The 19328-nt window shown below is 43.5% G+C and overlaps 1 protein-coding gene across 3 annotated transcripts in view; it reads left to right on the top strand.

Moving 5' to 3' along the window:
* The window catches only part of EZH1 (enhancer of zeste 1 polycomb repressive complex 2 subunit), a 394387-nt gene that overhangs the window by 222847 nt on the left and 152212 nt on the right, over positions 1 to 19328 (top strand). For all 3 annotated transcript variants that reach the window (XM_040329824.1, XM_040329823.1, XM_040329825.1), the window contains one exon: positions 19048 to 19088. In XM_040329824.1, the coding sequence (XP_040185758.1) occupies positions 19048 to 19088 (41 nt within the window). The remainder of the gene's footprint in view (positions 1 to 19047; positions 19089 to 19328) is intronic.

Below are 19328 nucleotides of genomic sequence, written 5' to 3'. Positions count from 1 at the left end.
GACCTGGCCGCAGACATACAAGACTGGGTACGAGATCGCCGTCCCGCTAACTTAAACGAGGCGGCTTGGTTAGCAGATGAGTACGCAGAAACAAGGAAAGTAAGCCAGGATACTACACGGCTGGCTCATGAGGTAGAACCGCGTACTCCAACCGTCACCCCACGCCCAGAGTTTCAGGCTCCAGTCCCACCAGGACCACCACGCCCTCAGGGGCCTAACAACTACCCCCGGGATTCGTCGAGGGTGACGTGCCATCACTGCAGCAACACGGGACATATTGCTCGTTATTGCCCGTTGAGAGCTACAAATAACAACTGGAGACGCACAACACCCAACACAGAGGTCACTCCATCACGTCCCTCTGCGGCCCACTGCCTAGAGACCGAGGTGGGCCCTGAGGAATGTCTGGGAATTTTGTATGAGGCAGACCCAATACAAGCTGCCTCTCCAGATAACCGTCGGCATCACCGTCAGGAGGTACGGGTGAATGGACAAGTAGCACAAGGCCTAAGAGACACTGGGACTACAATCACTTTGATTCAAAAACATCTGGTAAAGCCAGAGAACGTGTCCACTCGCACAGTTGCCGTCCGGGTCGCAGGGGGTGCTGTATTTCGCGTACCCACCGCCCGGGTGCACTTAGACTGGGGAGCCGGGTCAGGAAAGACCACAGTTGGTATCATGGACAACCTACCTGCTGAGGTTGTGCTGGGCAACGACATTGGCCCTCTGACTTCGGCTTATTTACCTACACCTGCTGCTGCTTGTCCCGTGACCACCCGAGTTGCTGGAATCAACTCGCTTGCTGCTGAGACCCGGGTAAGACTACCTTCCCCGACATGTACTGTAGATCCGGCACAATATCACAGTCTAAAATGGGAATGTGACAAGTTGGCCAGTGAGAAATCAGAGATGCAACGACACTATGTCATGTATTATGAGATGTCCCGTGGCTTGAACATTGAAATGCACAAATAGGCGGAAATTGTCAAAAGATTAAATGGGATTTGCATCCAGGTGGTGCCTTATCTGTCCCAAGAACATCAGCAACAGGTTTTGGGAGCCATTGAGAGAGCAAAGCAAGTGACTGTTCCAGAACTGAATTCCATTATTCACCTTCACCCTCAGCTACCGACCTGGTAAGCCAAATGGCAATGCGGATGGTTTATCCCGGCAAACTGAATTTTTACCCTAACAGCAGACCGGACATCCCCAAGTTGACCCGAAAAGGATCAATCCGGGTCTGCCGGAATGTTCCACAAAAGGGGAGCAGTGTAACGGACCTATGTATTCTGCCTGGACATTTTATAATCATCATGCAGTGAGGCATACCAAGGGTTAATTGTAGAGTGACTTTTGGGCACAGATTGAGCCAGGAGATGGGGTGGCAAGTGAATCATAATCCATGTTTGCAGGATGTCTGGAGATGTCACAAGTTGTTGGCTATTCAATGTGGGGACACATTCTTTTGAAAGGTATTAATTGCATAGACTCCTAGACATTTCATTGTCCCTTGTGTAAAGGTGTTATGTATGCTAAATACTGTTTATGTGTGGAATGAACTTATCGGAGACAGAACGTCTGTCTAGAAATGTGGATTGGAAGGAGATCATTGTGTTTGAGTTCTGTTAATGAAGGAATGTTTAGTAATTGGCTCAAAGAAGGTGATTGAAGCTTCCCCACGGTGTGATGTGTGGGTGGGGACAGTTTGATTGTTCATGTGCCTTGAATACTGTATAAAATCTCAGAGTGAACCATTAAAAATCAGTCCTGCTTGACTCTTGAAAACGTAGCCCCGTCTCGTTTCTTGAAAGGGCGTTCGATGGGATATACCGGCTGTACCTGCATATCGCAACTTGCCAGGGAAAAGGACTTCTCCAACGGCTGATACCCTCTCACTACATGGGTAGCCGTTACAGCCCTTTCAAGAACGAGACGGGGCTACGTTTTGAAGGGTCAAGTAGGACTCATTTTTAATGGTTCACTCTGAGATTTTATACAGTCTTCAAGGCTTCATGAACAATCAAACTGTCCCCACCCACACATCACACCGTGGGGAAGCTTCAATCACATTCTTTGAGCTAATTACTAAACATTCCTTCATTAACAGAACTCAAACAAAACACCATCACACAATGATCTCCTTCCAATCCACATCTCTAGACAGACGTTCTGTCTCCGACAAGTACATTCCACACATAAACAGTATTTAGCATACATAACACCTTTACACAAGGGACAATGAAAGGTCTAGGAGTCTATGCAATTAACACCTTTCAAAAGAATGTGTCCCCACATTGAATAGCCAACAACTTGTGATATCTCCAGACATCCTGCAAACATGGATTATGATTCACTTGCCACCCCATCTCCTGGCTCAATCTGTGCCCAAAAGTCACTCTACAATTAACCCTTTGTATGCCTCACTGCATAATGATTATAGATGTCCAGGCAGAATACATAGTTCCGTTACAACCAGTGCACACACTGATGCCTGACAAGGGAGGGCAAAGAAACACAAATTCTGCTTTGCAGGGAGGGGGGGGAATGTCAGCCAGTGTGTGTTGTGTGTCTCTCTCTCTCCCTGTCAGACACTGTCATTCATTGCTCTCACTCAGCCTGCCCATCAGGTACAAACTCTGTCATCCACATAAGATTCCTGTCAGCCTCAACTCCCGCGAGCAGTGCAGAGCATTACCATGGTGGTTACGCTATAACGGCCGCGAGAGTTAGACTGGCTTTTGTGTGAGAGCAGCAGGAGGATGTCTGCCGGAGGTTTTCAATGCCGGTTCTGAGTGTCCCGGGACCCCCCTGTCTCTGATGGTGTCTGCTCGCCTGAGATCGCACCCCCCAAGGCGCTATATGCAGTATGTACCATGCTGTTTTTAAACTATATCGGCGTATAACACACGCATTCTATTTTCACTCTGCTTTCAGGGTAAAAAGGTGCGTGTTATACGCCGATAAATACAGTATTTGCAGTTCCAATACCTGTCGCTTTTGCTAAAACATAACACTGAACATAAAACTATTGTGCAGGCAAGAATTTTTCTATCCAGAGCTTCATTAATTGTGGTTCTGCTAATGTTGTCTATGTCATAGAATGCACTTTGTGTACACTTAAATATGTGGCATGTACTACATGCCCGCTATGAACCAGTGAGCATCATCAATAGGGCTTCCTATGCCAGTGACAAAGGCTTGTCGAATGTTTCAAAGCACTTTAAACACACTTATGCAGGCAATGTTGACTACTTTAAATTCTGTGGCTTGGAAAAAGTTAGAATTTCATCTAGAGGGGGGTTGTGACGGTATGGGTATGATATCCCCGTCAACGTTCCCTTCTTCCCATAACGAAAATCACCCCAATATTCCACGAGAAGGAATATCCCTGGAGTCGCCCAGAAAGCCACACATGCCAAGCTTACTGCTGGAACAACACAGAGTTTAATGTTATAACACACACAGCTTATATGTCATTTCCAAAACTGTTACAATGACAAATCTCCGCCCCCCTCTTACACAGTGGGGGGTCTTCAATACAGCTCCTTTGAAATAAAGATATTTCTTTGAACTAATCAGTATCTAGCCGGTTCGGCACCGCATATAGAGAGATAATTACCACAATGAAGCAATCAGCATAATTAACACAAGCCACTTAAACACAGATCTCCTTCACACAACACAATAGATCAATTAACCTTTAGAAATAGTGAGGGGACATTAGCACTTCAATAACCGGATGGTAATCACAATGGCAAGCAGGGAGAATTAAACTGAGACATATAGGCAAATGTATCACAGGGGTGATATCCACCGAAATCTCTTCGTAAAGGAAAGTCTGGAGGATTTTTAACCTCCATACGAGAATTCCTACAGGTATGAACTACAAATATGACGTGGATCTTTTTCTGAAATAATTTTTACCTTTAAGTTACTGTCGGGTCTCATTGTATGCAAATGTGTATCTGGATATATTATAACTTGGTTTTATGTGATTTTATATATATATTTGTATATTCTGTATTGATTTATATTGTTATGGTCTTATCTTTCTAAATGTGCTTATTTTTCTCCTTGTTACTAATTTTGCTTAATATAAGATGTTTGTTATTTTGTAATTGGTAAGACCTGATCAATAAACTCAAACCAAGGCTGCTTGGGGCCTGGTCAACTGACCATAGATCAAGGTAGGAAGGGGAAATGTTTGGGATTTTCAAGGCACTGATATGCAACAATGTATTAAAAATATATAAATATTTATTTGACAATTTACAATAATACAAAAAATACAAGACATTTGGGACAAACCCCACAAATCAGATCGATCACAGGACCGTTTTGTCTAATCGGTGGAGTCGTAATCTCGACCGGTTTCGCAGTATAAAACTGCTTCTTCAGGAGAATGTCTACAAAATATACAGGTAGGATATAATAAAACGGCAAGCAATTATATACAATAATTTAATAAAGACATTTCATAAGATCAGTGTTGCGCTTTGTAGGAGAGTCACAAGACTACTCACCTTGGTTTGCCAGAGTGATCGTGAGCTTGCTCGGGCAGTACCCCCTAGGGCGCACGTGGGGGATAATAAGGACGGGCTCTGATGGAAGAGGTTGATTGGTTAGTCCTAATGGTTGGTATACTTAAGGACGGTTATACGAGAAAAGAGGGAAAAAGCCAGGAAGAAGTGAAAAATAAAAAGAAGGGGGGGAGGGGGGGGGGGAAGGGAAAGAAGGGGGGGGGATGGGTGGAATTTGGGGGAGAAGGTGAAGGAGAAAAGAAGAGGGAAAAAGAGAACAGAAAAAAAGGGGGGAAAAACAGGGATTGAAAAGGGTGATTGAAATAAAAAAAAGGGAAAAGGGACAAAGAAGAGAGGGGGGGGAAAAAAGGAAAGAAAAGAAAAAGTGGGAGAGAAAAGGGAGAGAAGGAAAGAGGGAAAGAAGGAAGGAATTGTATGACACAGGGAAGGATAGGGATGAAAGTAATAAGAAATAATAAAGAAATGAAAAACAAGTGAAACTTAATAGTAGTAAAATGGGGAAGGAAAGGAGGGGTGGTGAGTGGTGAAAATCCAGGGTACCCAAACGAAAACTAAATAGGACAACCAGAAGTGCTGAAAATTAGATGAACGGGACACCAGGAAGTGACAATTCATGCTGGAATAGAACGGGTTAATTTGAACTCAAGCTTACCGTCCAGGATAATATAATCAGTTTAAACGATACTGGGGCGGTTGACACATGATTATGAAGGAAAAACCAGCAAGCTGACAAAAGAGCCAGTGTAGTTAGACACAGGCGATAGCCAATCTAGGAAAGACATAGTACCAAACATATAGTTTGGAGATGAATGTCTGAAATAATCGAATGGCACAAGAGCGTACAATGCAGGGTCAGCATGGACAGTATATACTTACCAAGTTCCATGGAGTGTCGACACGTCCCCAGGGAGAGCTCCGTGCGTCTCACTCAGGCTGCTCGTGGAGCAGCTTAAATGGGATATCCCAAGTCGCGTCATAGGTCACATGGCCGTGACGTAGACGCGACTCACCATCCAGATGGGCGCGCATTCGTCGATGCGCGGCCTTGCAGTCCTGAGACCCAATGGCCAAGAGCCGGGTTCAGGGCTGCAAACAGCGGGCTCCGATTCTAGCCCGTGGTCTGGAGGGTCCAACGTGCGCCAATCAAAGAAAAGGGGGAGAGGCCACGGCCGGCCCGATCACGTGACCAAGGTCCTGAGCTGACAAAGCACAACATTGAGGCGTACAGAGGAAAATTACAGACATAATCGTTAGTATATAAGTATCACAAACATTTTAATTATAAATGTATACAGGGGGGTATACCTGCAGTACATTGCATTGTGGAATCATTGAACAAAAATAATTCAAAAATCGGGGAAAAGACAGTCAGAGCAAGACGATTCAGAAGAAATATAACAGACATCTATAACATATAATTATAGCATTTGGAGAAGTAGGGATACTAGGACTTCAAGTAGTCATATGGCAGTGGTAGTATTCATAAACAGAGTTGGATGGGACAAAAAGGGATTTATTTTTGTGGTTGTTAAAATAAAATGGAAATGTCAAACATATCAAAACTAGAGCAGGTGTAGGTGAGTGAATAATCAATCCATCGACATCCCTCCTAAATGAAGGATCTATATGAATTAACTTCATTCAAACCTGGGTAAATCATAGCATTCAAATGTTCTATCCATAAACATTCCTTTTGGAGAATAGATTTGTCCCAGTCACCACCGCGTGGATGTGGTGGAATGACCTCTAACATAAGGAATCGTACCACTGTCAAGTCATACCTGTGATAAAGTCCTATATGACGTCCAATAGTAGTCAATTTACCCGCCCCTGTGTCATACAGGTGGTCACCAATTCGTTGGCGAAATTCTCTAATTGTTTTTCCAACATAAAAAGCATTGCAGTTACACACCATTAAATAAACCACACCCTTGGTACCACAATCAGCATAAAAAGGGGGAAAAAAACTTCATTGTTGGGTAAGATGAACTGTTTACCCTCCAGTACCCATGGGCAACGCGGGCAATTGCCACATTGATAGGTTCCCCTAAGTGCTGGAGGAGACGGGCGTTCTTGTGTATAGTGACTCTGAGTGAGTCGGTCTCGCAGTGAAGACGCACGGCGATAGACCATTTCAGGATGTAATTTCACATGTTTAGACAGGGTACTGTCATCAGTAAGGATATGCCAATGTCTATTGAGGATGTCACGTAAGACATTGTGATGGACTATTCTGCCCATCACAATGTCTTACGTGACATCCTCAATAGACATTGGCATATCCTTACTGATGACAGTACCCTGTCTAAACATGTGAAATTACATCCTGAAATGGTCTATCGCCGTGCGTCCTCACTGCGAGACCGACTCACTCAGAGTCACTTTACACAAGAACGCCCGTCTCCTCCAGCACTTAGGGGAACCTATCAATGTGGCAATTGCCCGCGTTGCCCATGGGTACTGGAGGGTAAACGGTTCATCTTACCCAACAATGACGTTTTTTCCCCCCCTTTTTATGCTGATTGTGGTACCAAGGGTGTGGTTTATTTAATGGTGTGTAACTGCAATGCTTTTTATGTTGGAAAAACAATTAGAGAATTTCGCCAACGAATTGGTGACCACCTGTATGACACAGGGGCGGGTAAATTGACTACTATTGGACGTCATATAGGACTTTATCACAGGTATGACTTGACAGTGGTACGATTCCTTATATTAGAGGTCATTCCACCACATCCACGCGGTGGTGACTGGGACAAATCTATTCTCCAAAAGGAATGTTTATGGATAGAACATTTGAATGCAGGCATTTGACTCAGTATCGTGGCCATTTATGTTCGGAGTGATGGAACGTTGGGGGTTTGGCACAAAATTTCTTGGAATCTTATCTGCACTTTACTCTCACCCTAAAGCTAATATACGCTTTCAGGGTATTTTTTCGGAACCTATTGAGATCCATAGGGGTACTAGGCAGGGCTGCCCTTTATCTCCCCTGATATTTGCAATAGTGATGGAATCCCTGGCTATAGCTATACGAGAAAACTCAAATATCAGGGGAGTTAGATGTGCCAAAATGGAGCATAAATGTGCCTTATTTGCAGATGACCTTTTACTGTTTTTGACCGCTCCAGATACATCCCTACCGGAAATATATTCTCTTTTAGACAAATTTTCTATGGTTTCAGGTCTAACTGTGAATATGGTCAAGTCTAGGGCCCTCAATGTTTCTCTCCCTGAATCCACGGTTTCTCTACTGAAGAAAAATTATGGATTCAAATGGGACACCTCTTATATCAAATACCTGGGTATCTATTTGACCCCCAACATTCAAAATTTGTATTTGGCCAATTATCCCCCTATGTATAGAAAACTTGAGAAAGATTTGAAAGATTGGGGGACACAGAATATAGGTTGGATTGGTAGAATTAACTCGGTTAAGATGACTCTTCTCCCTAGGCTTTTGTATCTTTTTAGATCATTACCCATACCGATAATTAAAAGTCATCTAAAATCTTTTCAAGGAAAGATTACCAAGTTTATTTGGAACAATAAGGGTCCACGCCTTCCATCTCGCACTCTCTATAACTTGCCTGAACAGGGTGGTCTGGGGGTACCCAACTTATTATGGTACTATCAATCAGCGAGATTGGCACAGTTATCGGAAACTTTTCTTAAACATGAACGCCCTGACTGGTTAGATATAGAAGAGCAGGCGACCCCGAATCTAACGATAGAGGCGTTAATGTGGAGTCCTACCAAGAATAGGCCCTCTATATTATCTCCGACTCTTTCTCAAACCTTAGTTTTATGGGATTCACTTAAAAACAATCCCTCTCTAATTTCTAAAGGCAGACCTTTATCGAGTGTTTTTCTAGACCCACTCTTTGTTGCTAAAATTGATATAGATTCTTACAAATGGTGGCATGACAAAGGGTTGTATCGTATAGGTCGCTTTTTTTCACGCTCGGGTCCACTTCCTGAACAACACTTCATAGACAAGCTAGGTCTTCCTGTCTCAGAAAAATTAAGATTTTCTCAGCTACATGATTATGCACAAAGCCTATGGGATAGTGACTCGATCTCTGGACTATTGACACCTTATGAAAGTAATTGTGATCAGGGTTTGATCAGGAAGGGGAATATTTCAATCATATATCAATCACTTGCTAATAACTGCACCAAATTACCTCATATGCTGGCCTGGGAAAGGGAACTTAATAACAAATGGGATTTATCTGACTGGTGTAGTAACTATACTAGATCCATTAAAGGATATGTGAATATATCCCTTGTTAGAGGCTAATGTAAAAATTTATACTAGATGGTATTTAGTTCCCGTTAAACTGGCTTCCATGTATCCGTCAACTTCGCCCCTATGCTTCAGAGGTTGTCAGGGATTGGGGTCTATGATACATATATGGTGGGAATGTCCCAAAATACGTGGATACTGGAATAAGGTGTTCAACATAATAAGACGTGTCACAGGCTGTAACTTGCATCAATCCCCCACTATTGCTTTACTTCACGGGATGTTACCCCAGACCTCCAAGGTTACTAGAAAACTCATCCTATACATTCTGACAGGTGCCAGGATCACAATCGCAGCTGCATGGAAAAAGACTACTGTCTCTATCCGGTATATGAAACAAAAGGTTACATGGATTATGGAACAAGAAAAGAGGGTCTGTTCCATGTTGGATATGTCTACTCTTTTCCATGAAATATGGAAACCTTGGATGAAATTTATGGGAATATCTTTTATCCCGTGAAGGCTGTGATGATATTTATTTCCTGAGGACGATGTTGTCCATTGGCAGGCAGGCTGTCATATCTCTTTCCTTTTTCTTTCTCCTGATCTTCTTCGTACTTTCTTTTTTACTCCTCTTTTTGTCTTCTGTCTTTTTTTTCTCTTCTTTTCATTGATTTTTCTTTGATTTTATCTCGTTGTCTTATATACGAGGATAGAATTCTTGCTATTTCTCATTCTCAGAGTGTTACGATTAGAAAAAAAAACAAACATTTATAAACATTTGTATTTGCCTATGTTTAGGTTGTTAAAGGATTCCACCAAACTTTTGGGGATATTAGGTTTGATAAGGGTTTTGAGAATATATATTTACAGATACCGGTGGATATTAGTGATAATTATTGGAGGGAGGGAGGGGGGATTGAAAGGTTTGCTTGACCTCTTGGACACAGACAGTTCCCGGTGGGGGTGTCAGAGAGGTTATTGTTCTCCAGAAATCCTATCCTTTTTTTCTTTGTTCCATGAACTTAGATCCAGTACACACATGGGGTTTTTTATTTTGTGGCAACGATAACCCTAAGGAATTATATAGCATATTGAAATATCCTTTTATTTAATTATAAATTATTAGTTAAACCTAACTTTTCTTCTTAGCTTATACAAACTGTTTTACTCTCACCGTATGGTGAGGAGCATATGAAATGGCTGTATATGATAGACAGTTTCTACGACAGTACCGTTTAATATGTAAAGCAATGCATTTGATTTATTATTTTCTGTATATTACTGACTTGTATACTGCTGTTATAGTACAAATATATGTACTTTTATTGAAAATAAACTTAAATTTGAGTGAAAAAAAAAAAGAACATTTGAATGCTATGATTTACCCAGGTTTGAATGAAGTTAATTCATATAGATCCTTCATTTAGGAGGGATGTCGATGGATTGATTATTCACTCACCTACACCTGCTCTAGTTTTGATATGTTTGACATTTCCATTTTATTTTAACAACCACAAAAATAAATCCCTTTTTGTCCCATCCAACTCTGTTTATGAATACTACCACTGCCATATGACTACTTGAAGTCCTAGTATCCCTACTTCTCCAAATGCTATAATTATATGTTATAGATGTCTGTTATATTTCTTCTGAATCGTCTTGCTCTGACTGTCTTTTCCCCGATTTTTGAATTATTTTTGTTCAATGATTCCACAATGCAATGTACTGCAGGTATACCCCCCTGTATACATTTATAATTAAAATGTTTGTGATACTTATATACTAACGATTATGTCTGTAATTTTCCTCTGTACGCCTCAATGTTGTGCTTTGTCAGCTCAGGACCTTGGTCACGTGATCGGGCCGGCCGTGGCCTCTCCCCCTTTTCTTTGATTGGCGCACGTTGGACCCTCCAGACCACGGGCTAGAATCGGAGCCCGCTGTTTGCAGCCCTGAACCCGGCTCTTGGCCATTGGGTCTCAGGACTGCAAGGCCGCGCATCGACGAATGCGCGCCCGTCTGGATGGTGAGTCGCATCTACGTCATGGCCATGTGACCTATGACGCGACTTGGGATATCCCATTTAAGCTGCTCCACGAGCAGCCTGAGTGAGACGCACGGAGCTCTCCCTGGGGACGTGTCGACACTCCATGGAACTTGGTAAGTATATACTGTCCATGCTGACCCTGCATTGTACGCTCTTGTGCCATTCGATTATTTCAGACATTCATCTCCAAACTATATGTTTGGTACTATGTCTTTCCTAGATTGGCTATCGCCTGTGTCTAACTACACTGGCTCTTTTGTCAGCTTGCTGGTTTTTCCTTCATAATCATGTGTCAACCGCCCCAGTATCGTTTAAACTGATTATATTATCCTGGACGGTAAGCTTGAGTTCAAATTAACCCGTTCTATTCCAGCATGAATTGTCACTTCCTGGTGTCCCGTTCATCTAATTTTCAGCACTTCTGGTTGTCCTATTTAGTTTTCGTTTGGGTACCCTGGATTTTCACCACTCACCACCCCTCCTTTCCTTCCCCATTTTACTACTATTAAGTTTCACTTGTTTTTCATTTCTTTATTATTTCTTATTACTTTCATCCCTATCCTTCCCTGTGTCATACAATTCCTTCCTTCTTTCCCTCTTTCCTTCCCTTTCTCTCTCTCCCTCTCTCCCTTTTCTCTCCCACTTTTTCTTTTCTTTCCTTTTTTCCCCCCCTCTCTTCTTTGTCCCTTTTCCCTTTTTTTTATTTCAATCACCCTTTTCAATCCCTGTTTTTTCCCCCCTTTTTTCTGTTCTCTTTTTCCCTCTTCTTTTCTCCTTCACCTTCTCCCCCAAATTCCCCCCCTTCCCCCCCCCCCCCTTCTTTCCCTTCCCCCCCCCTTCTTTTTCTTTTTCACTTCTTCCTGGCTTTTTCCCTCTTTTCTCGTATAACCGTCCTTAAGTATACCAACCATTAGGACTAACCAATCAACCTTTTCCATCAGAGCCCGTCCTTATTATCCCCCACGTGCGCCCTAGGGGGTACTGCCCGAGCAAGCTCACGATCACTCTGGCAAACCAAGGTGAGTAGTCTTGTGACTCTCCTACAAAGCGCAACACTGATCTTATGAAATTTCTTTATTAAATTATTGTATACAATTGCTTGCTGTTTTATTATATCTTACCTGTATATTTTGTAGACATTCTCCTGAAGAAGCAGTTTTATACTGCGAAACCGGTCGAGATTACGACTCCACCGATTAGACAAAACGGTCCTGTGATCGATCTGATTTGTGGGGTTTGTCCCAAATGTCTTGTATTTTTTGTATTATTGTAAATTGTCAAATAAATATTTATATATTTTTAATACATTGTTGCATATCAGTGCCTTGAAAATCCCAAACATTTCCCCTTCCTCCCTTGATCTATGGTCAGTTGACCAGGCCCCAAGCAGCCTTGGTTTGAGTTTATTGATCAGGTCTTACCAATTACAAACAATAGGGATGCTGGCACATTTTACAGATATTGCTATCCCATCTAAAAGAGGCAATACTCGCAATTTTCACTATGTTTGTTATTTTCTTTGTTTTATGGTGGTGTATCCTCTCATTAGACAGGCGATCTGGTGGAATATTGTCCAATTAACAGGTTGATTTCAGTGGCTGATTGTTTGATTGCCTGTCTGGTGGGTGGAGTCCCCCGTCTCTATATATTCTTGATTCTCATTTTAATGTTTGAGCTGTGATAAAGGCGGTTGTGCCGAAACGTTAGCCCCTTGTACCCTTTTATGTGAACCTAATAAACCATTTACTAAGGATTTGTGCCGACTTCTTCTATTTGAATTCGCTAACTGTAACGGAACCCCAAATGGGACAGGTGTTAAAGCCGTTTAGGATATTCCATTCCCGAACACAAGGCAGCTATCGAAACTCCACAATCCGGCGAACACGACCCATACAAATTCCCCCATTAACAAGACACCCAGCCTTGTTTGAGGTTCAACAGGAATAGCCAATCTTTATTGAGAAAGCAGGCTCTTATATACACAAAAAGAATACTGCAGTAACCAAATGAACAATGACCCAACTCCACCCACATCATCACACAATGGTTCCTAACAAGCCCCAATACACATCTTTAGTACACATCCTGACTCCGGCTCCTGACATAATTTACATGAGCTAATTAACTACAGCTGATGATTTATACACCTGACCTTTAGGCTGTCTGCTAACTCACAATACACATTACCATCAATAGACCTTCACACAATACAGGGTCAATTAGCACAAGCCACAATGAAAGATCCTTAGAAGTTAGTCTGGATTCATTTACATCCCAACAGACAGACAGCTGGGCTGCAGTCCAAGACATATTCTGCATGTCCATTATTTTCTGGCTCAATTTGTGCCCAAAAGTGACTCCCGTTACACTAACACTTCCTTTTGTCACAAGCCCTGGCCCACTTACCCTACGTTCACACCTATGCATTTTTTGGTGCGTTTTTCAGTTTGCAGAAATGAACTACAGTAAATTTAACATGGTTTCCTATGGTACTAGTTCACATCTATGCGTTTTGCGGCCGGTGCGTTTTTGGAAAGGGTCAGACTTTTTTTAGCGGTTTGCAGCTAATAGACTTCAATGGAGCTGCACCAGAAACGCAAGTGGTGCATTTTTTATGCGATTTTTGATTTGTTCTGCCGTTCTTATTTTACCACTGTATATAGCTGGTTTCTAAGCAGGGGGCCAGGAAGCCAGCCGTCATGTCCTTAACAACCAATGAGTCATCAGTTGTCAGCAAGGATACCCCCGCTGAAAGCCGAATGTAAAAAAATTCACGAAAAAACACCAATATAGACCCATTTCAGAGCATGCCGCCCCCCTCCTTACCAGGCCGCATGCCCTAAACTGCGCCCAAACTCCCAAGCTGTGCCCCCCACCCCAAAGCACCTTCCTGCCATTTCTTTCTGCTGTCTTCTCCTTGAGCTGTCTCTTCCCACCATCTTTTTTTCACTGCTGTCTTATTCCTCGCTGCCGGTTACCCAAAAAAAAAAAAAAAAAGAAGCAGCTTTTGTTCTGTTGATGCCTTTATGTATTTTGTTGTCGCCCCGCTCTCTGCCAAATCTTATATAGCAATGGGGAGTGGCCATCCGATGACATCACCCGGAGAGCTCACCTCTTGTGGCCAGGGACGGGCTCTTTGGGTGATGTCATCAGATGACTACGCCCTGTTGCTAAATAAGAGCCAGCAAAGAGCGACAACAAAACAGATGAAGACATCAACAGAACAAAAGCTGCTTTTTTAATGGGTAACCGGCGCCAAGGAAGAAGACAGCAGTGGGAGAAGACGTCGGCAGCGTGAAGAAGAAGACGGCAGGAAGAGACAGCTAGAAAAGACAGAGCTATTAATAAAGGAATTGTCAAAAACCGTCTCTTGTGTTTTTATTACATTTCACTGCGTTTTTGGTGAATGGGTAGGGGTATCATATACCTGATATCCATTTACATAGGGGGGTCCAGAATCTGGAGGCCGCTTCTTAAAGTGGGACTTCCGGATTCCGATAAGCCCCCCACCGGCTAGGGTTGTTGGGAAGAGGCCCTTGTCCTCATCAAAGCACCCACCCCCACCCCCCCCCCATTTTGAGGGCATGCAGCCTGGTATGGTTCAGGAGGGGGTGGCTCGCTTGTCCCCTCTTTCTCCTGACCTGCCCGGTGGCATGCTCGGTTAAGGGTCTGGTATGAATTTTGGAGGGAACCCCGGGACAATTTTAGTATGGACATGGGGGGGGAACCCCCCCCCCCCCCCAATTTTTTTTTTTTTTTTTACATTCAGCTTTTAGCTGATGACTCATCAGTTGCTAAGGATGTGGCAGCCGGCCCCCTCCTTAGCAACCAGCTATATACAGTGTGTTTTACAGTGCGTTTAAAAAAAAAACACTTAAACACAGAATGCATGAAAACTGCATGCAAAACACATAAAAAAACTGGTTTAAAAACACTAAGTGCACTGAAAAACATGCCTGAAAAACGCATCAAGCAACATCTAGGGCCTCTAGGTCCAATCTGTAATTTCAAAGGGGTTCAAAATAGAGTCTTTCTGCCCCCTCTTCTCTTTTTTTGCCTTTAAATCTGCCAGCTTCAGATCAGAAGAAGACAGATTTAATGACCCCTTGCACTAACGTAACCACTTCTGCCCCGGACAAATTTACCCCCTTCCTGACCAGAGCACTTTTTGCTATACGGCACTGCGTCGCTCGGTCAGGCGACATGCACCCAAACAAGATTGATGTCCTTTTTTTCCCCACAAATAGAGCTTTCTTGTCGTGGTATTTGATCAGCCCTGCATTTTTTATTTTTTTTTCTCGCTATAAACCAAAAAAAAGGAACAATAAAAAAAAAAAAAAAGGCAATATTTTAGACTTTTTGCTATAATAAATATCCCCCAAAAATATATAAAAAATCAAATTTGTTCCTCAGTTTAGACCGATATGTATTATTCTACATATTTTTGGTAAAAAAAATCACAACAAGTGTATATTGATTGGTCTGCGCAAATGTTATAGCATCTACAAAATAGGGGATAGATTTATGGCATTTTTATTAGTATTTTTTTTTTTACAAGTAATCGCTGCGATCTGTGATTTTTATCGTGTTTGCGGCGGACACTTTGGCCCCTTTTTTCACACCATTGTCATTTATTTAACCACTTAAGGACCGCCTCCTGCATATATACGTCGGCAGAATAGCACGGCTGGGCCTAAGCACGTACCTGTACGTCCTCTTTAAGTGCCCAGCCGTGGGTCGCGGGCCCGCGCCCCAGTCCGAAGCTCCGCGGCCGCGGGACCCGATCGCCGCCGGAGTCCCACGATTGGTCCCCGGAGCTAAAGAACGGGGAGAGCTGTGAGTAAACACAGCTTCCCCGTTCTTCACAGTGGCAGCTTCATTGATCGCGTGTTTCCTGATCTAGAGAAACATGATCAATGACGTCACACATCCAGCCCCGCCCCCCTACAGTTAGAAAAATATATGAGGTCACACATAACCCCTACAGCGCCCCCTAGTGGTTAACTCCCAAACTGCAATTGTCATTTTCACAGTAAACAATGCATTTTTATGACAATGGTCCCAGAAATGTGTCAAAATTGTCCCATGTGTCCGCCATAATGTCGCAGTCATGAAAAAAATCGCTGAAAGCCGCCATTAGTAGTAACCACTGGGTCTTAAGTGGTTAAGGGACAGATTTCTGTCTCATCCATTCTCTTCCAGAAGTGGTGGGAGAACCTAAGAACCTAAGCGTAGTGGGAGAAAGATCTTCCTACTGCCATCCTTACGATTTTTGCGTACCAGGGTCTCCTGGGCCAAGCCGGCGCGACCAAAATCACTGGCTTTCCTTCCCTATTGACTCTCTAAAGAATTGTGGGTCAAATCGAAACTGGAGGGAAAGCATAAATCTGAGAATAACGATCCCATGAGATTGTCAGGGCATCCGACCCTTGAGCACAGGGATCTCTTGTTCTTGACACAAAGTTGTCCAGCTTTGCGTTGAACCTGGAAGCCAACAGGTCCACATCTGGGGTACCCCATTTCTAACATATGATTTGAAATATGTCGGGGTGTAGAGACCATTCTCCTGGACTGCTGGAGGCTTAAAAAATCTGCCTGAGAATTTTCTACTCCTAGGGCCAGATCCACGTACATCGGCGCATATATAGGCCGGCGTAGCGCATCTCATTTCCGCTACGCCGGCTCAACTCAGAGAGGCAAGCACCGCATCCTCAGAGCATTTCCTTCCAACGTTGCGCCGGCGCAACGTAAATTCATAGGCGAAAGCCGGTGTAATTCTAAGTAGGAAGGAAGTGGGCGTGTTCCATTTAAATGAACCGTGACCCCATGCAAATGAAGGGCCGAACGAACGGCACATGCGCTGTGACGTGGTCGTATGTCCCGCGCCCCTCTGCGCATGCTCACAACTACGCCCGGCGTAACCCCTGGGATACGCCGGTCCACCGCCTACGCCCAATGCATAAATACGCCCAGACATGCGCCCGTCAAGTGCAAAAGTACACAAGCATTTTTTTATTTTTATTTTATACACAGGCGATGAGTTTTATTTTTATTTGTTTAAACTCGGGATATGAGTTTATTTATTTTTGAAAAGTATGCACACGGTCAGGAGTGCAGGCTACAGTGTGACTGGTGTGTGAATGTGAAGTGGATGTGGTGTGTGAGGTAGGGACCCCAGATGGCAAGCCCCCTTTTTTTAAATTTTAGAGAAAATATATAAAAAAAAGGATATTTTTTAATTTCTTTTTTTAATCTTTTTAGTTCCTTTTTTAAAATATATTTTTCTTTAGTTCGTCTTGCTCAATTCGCAGCAGTACCCCCCAGGCACATGCCTGAAGCTGTGTAAGGGGCCCCATAATTCCTGATGGCGGCCCTGCCTGGCATGTTGGCATACAGATGTGTTGTCCTGCAAGTGTGGCTGCTTAGCTCGTCCGTTACAGTGCTGCTGAAGCTGCTCTCCAGCTGACCTGCACACGTCTGGTGCAAAGTTACCCCTGCTTTATGAGGGATAACTTTAGGCCGGACGTACAGCTTACGCGCACCGCGCGTACCCTGCGTCGGGTGTACGTACGTTCGTGGATCGCCGTATCTCCCTCATTTGCATATTTGAATAGGAAATCAATGGGAGCGCCAGATGCGTCCAGCGTATATATGCGCCCAGGGCCGGCCTTTGGGGTGTGCGGGCTGTGCGACCGCACAGAGCGCCATAAGCAACAGGGCTCCGTGCGGCCGTCACAGCTCACAGAATGTGTGTCGCAGACTCGCAGTCATCTCACAGGCAGGGGCGGCCAGGTCACTGCTCTGCAGCGCCCCGGCGCTGTAGAGGGGGGGGGGGCGCTGTCACGCCCAAGTGTCGGACACTGTTCCCCTCTCTCCCTCCTCCTCTCCTTGTCTCACGTGTGCGTTATGCAGCTAAGTCCTAACGGCGCCTGGAGCAGAGGGCACTGTGATGCTGATATTACACAGTAAGGCCGCCTCCCCCCCCTAATCTAGCAGGCAGCAGCACAGTTACATCCATCGGTCAGTGAAGCTGAGACACCAGGGCCATCATCAGACGGAGGGAGGGAGAGAGGGGGGGGCGAGTACAGATGTATGGGGCCCACTGTGTGCTCGTGCCAGCATAATACAGTGTTCTGCAAAGAGTATGCCGATGCGCGTGCCTGGCGGCCGCGATGTCCGCCGTATACTCGCGATCGGCAGTTACAAAGGCAGGACGTGGAGCTCTGTGTGTAAACACAGAGCTCCACGCCCTGTCAGGGAGAGAGGAGACCGATGCTGTGTCTCTTGTACGTAGGGACACAGATCAGTCACCTCCCCCAGTCAATCCCCTCCCCCCACAGTAAGAATCACTCCCACGGTACATATTTAACCCCTTGATTGCCCCCTAGTGTTATCCCCCTTCTTGCCAGTCACATTTATACAGTAATCAGTGCATATTTATAGCACTGTTCGCTGTATAAATGTGAATGGTCCCAAAATAGTTTCAAAAGTGTCCGATATGTCCGCTGCAATATTGCAGGCCTGACAAAAATCACAGATCGCCGCCATTACTAGCAAAAAAATAATAATAATAAAAATGTCATAAATCTATCCCCTATTTTGTAGGCGCTATAACTTTTGCGAAAACCAATTAATATACGCTTATTGCGATGTTTTTACCAAAAATATGTAGAAGAATACGTATCGGCCTAAACTGAGAAAAAAAAATATTTTTTTAAAAAAATATTATTATAGCAAAAAGTAAAAAAATATTGTGTTTTTTTTCAGAATTTTCTGTCTTTTTTTGTTTATATCGCAAAAAATAAAAACCGCAGAGGTGATCAAATACCACCAAAAGAAAGCTCTATTTGTGGGGGAAAAAAATATAAAAATATCATTTGGGTACAGTGTTGTATGACCACGCAATTGTCATTCAAAGTGCATCAGTGCTGAAAGCTGAAAATTGGTCTGGGCAGGAAAGGGGTTTAAGTGCCCAGTAAGGAAAGTGGTTAAGGAATGGGGACACATTGGCCTGTAATTCACATTAAAGACAGACATTGTTTGGTCTTTACCTCAGCTAAGCAAATTATGCACCCCCAAGGGTGTTTGTATTACCAAATTTAACATAACTCTTTGGCTGGCAAATATGAGTGTAGTACATATTTTCATTATAGGAAATGAAAGTGTTTAGCTATTTAAATGATTTTCTTCTATTTCTGATCTAGATTGTGGGCTGCACATTGCAGAAAGATTCAGCTTAAAAAAGGTATGTATGTCATCCTAAATACAATCCAATGTATCATAAAGTATGTGTTTCAACAGAAGAGAATTCAGTACTGGCTTGGTAATATGTTTGTAGTGCTTTGCTTCAGACCCCACCTACTCACCCCCCCCCATCTCCCCCTTGTAGCCTTCACTAGCAGTATTTTTTGCATTTTTTATACACCTTTTTTTGAGGTGTTCTGAGCAGTCATGTAATGCTGCAGGGTCCTCTTTCACATGCTCA

The sequence above is a fragment of the Rana temporaria genome, chromosome 12, assembly GCF_905171775.1.
Source record: "Rana temporaria chromosome 12, aRanTem1.1, whole genome shotgun sequence".
Classification (NCBI taxonomy): Eukaryota; Metazoa; Chordata; class Amphibia; order Anura; family Ranidae; genus Rana; species Rana temporaria.
Note: the sequence above shows the minus strand (reverse complement) of the source record. Positions and strands in the feature narration are given on the sequence as shown.